This window comes from Populus trichocarpa, chromosome 10 (assembly GCF_000002775.5).
Source record: "Populus trichocarpa isolate Nisqually-1 chromosome 10, P.trichocarpa_v4.1, whole genome shotgun sequence".
NCBI classification, from domain to species: domain Eukaryota; kingdom Viridiplantae; phylum Streptophyta; class Magnoliopsida; order Malpighiales; family Salicaceae; genus Populus; species Populus trichocarpa.
Genome location: NC_037294.2, coordinates 21202252 through 21204170, shown reverse-complemented (window position 1 = coordinate 21204170; position 1919 = coordinate 21202252). Strand labels below are relative to the sequence as shown.

The following is a 1919-nucleotide window of genomic DNA, read 5'->3' as shown; positions in this document are numbered from 1 at the left end:
TTCTAGTTTGTTCCCCGCCTTTGATGCCAGAGAAAAAAGTCTCCTCGGGAACTTTAGCCTAGTTAGGTGAATAATTTCTTAGCTAATGTAAAGTTTGTGATGATGATGGGTCTTGCTGATATCGTTGTTGCTCTTTAACTGGTCCAGCTCAAAGTGTTGGTCGTGCATGATAGTGGGTCTAATTAGATGCACTTATAATGGCAGACAGTACTCACCATGAATGGTTGGTGTGCTTCATGGAAAGGGAAAAAATCTAAGGGGAAAAAATTATTTATATGATTACTAGTCATGGTCATACTTAACATCATTTCTTTACTTGTAACATTTAACCCGAAAAGCAAAAGCATGAGGAAATAGCATGAGCACCACTCAAAATTTGGCTACATGGAGCAAAGATTGCTGCAAAATTTGTGTGAAAGAAAAGCAATATATTGATACAAAATTTCCCAGCTAACATGGAGAATTCAGTACCCATTTTCACATTATACAGTACTCTAGTCTCCATCTGACTTTCCAGAGAAGTTAGAATCATTAATATCTAAGACAAAAGTAGTTTACAAATTCCAAACTGATGCATAATAGCTAGGCCATCCGTTTCCAGTTGCTTTCCTTGTCATGATTAACAGTAATGAAAAGGATGGATGCACCACAGTACTAGAGAACTATGTGTAAGAACTAAGGTTTTGGTTAATGGAGGACAACTTTCTGATACTTGGTGGCAGGTGAAGAAGAATCAGGACCTTCGCCGAAGTATCGATCCCTCTTCTTGCTCAAACAAGAAGTGAAACTGTTGAAAGAGTCTTCGTGTATTAGCCGAGATGTTGGCGAACAAATGGTTACTGGTGGGATCTCGATGGAGTCTAATTGGGGAGGTGGGTGCTGCCATTGAGGGAGTGGTCCAGCCAGGAGAAGGGTCTGGAGGAGCGGACCGGCTTCCTTCACTGCCTGCAAGAGTTTCCCTTTCTCTGGAAGTGGTTTGTCTGCTGCTAACTTAAGTATCACATCTGGAAGTGATGATTGCGATGGTTGCTGGGGAATTGGGTCACTAAACTGCGAGGGAACAATGACTTTGCTAGAATCAGGAGAGCTGATGTGATTGTTGGAATCACTAGCCTTGGATTCATCTTCACTGCTGTAAGTTATAGCGAGTGAAGCAGATTCTTGCTTCAATTGCTGCATTTCCTGCTGCTGCTGCTGATTTTGCAGCAGTTGTTGCTCGAAGGATAATTTGTCCAAAACTAGTTTCCGGCATTGTATCTGGGCGTCATTTCTTTCCTTAACTGTCCTGCTCAAAAGATTTTTGAGGTGGAATATCTCAATTTCTCTTCTTGCTATCTCCTCCTTTGCCGATACAATTGCTGTTTCAAGTTCTGTAGTATACAGGAGATGATGCCTTATGTCTTCAATCCCCTGCAGTCAGTAAAAAAGAAGTTAAAAACATCTACATTAGTCTGAAAACAAGTACAAGAAACAGAATTGAACAAGGTCAGTAACAAGAAATAGACAAGAATACATGCTGATAGCCTTACCTCATCTTGGTAGAAGCATGACCAGTTAAGAAGACTGCAGTGATCTTCCATTTTTCTTTCTTTATTGTCTATATCAGTTGAAGGGATGTATGTCTTGAGAGAAGTAGAGAATGGGAGAGAAGGCAACTTCTTATAGGACCTGAATATTTTACTAGGTAAACAAGGTAGCTGAGTTCTGTTTACTTTCCTTTTATTCTCTCTTTTGCTTTATTTTCTATCATGGGACATGCGGTTGGACAAAATACACACTAAAGGCCAAAACCATGGAAATTGCCTCAAGAAAAGGCAGGTAAAATCTTTGTGCCATCAGATTTTATGTACACAAAGGACCGCTGCTGCTACTTGAGGAGGGAATGTAAACAGCAGTAAAAGTGGCTGATATAGCCCCTC

General features: G+C 40.4%; 1 protein-coding gene across 1 annotated transcript; it reads right to left on the bottom strand.

The window, feature by feature from the left end:
* Positions 1-407: 407 nt before the first annotated feature.
* LOC7468446 (uncharacterized) lies at positions 408-1698 on the bottom strand. Its single transcript, XM_002315297.4, has 2 exons — positions 1530-1698; positions 408-1410 (listed from the first exon to the last, which is right to left on the bottom strand). Exons 1-2 carry the CDS (start codon positions 1578-1580, stop codon positions 688-690), a joined length of 774 nt encoding a protein of 257 aa, XP_002315333.1. The 5' UTR covers positions 1581-1698; the 3' UTR covers positions 408-687.
* Between the last annotated feature and the right edge of the window lie 221 nt (positions 1699-1919).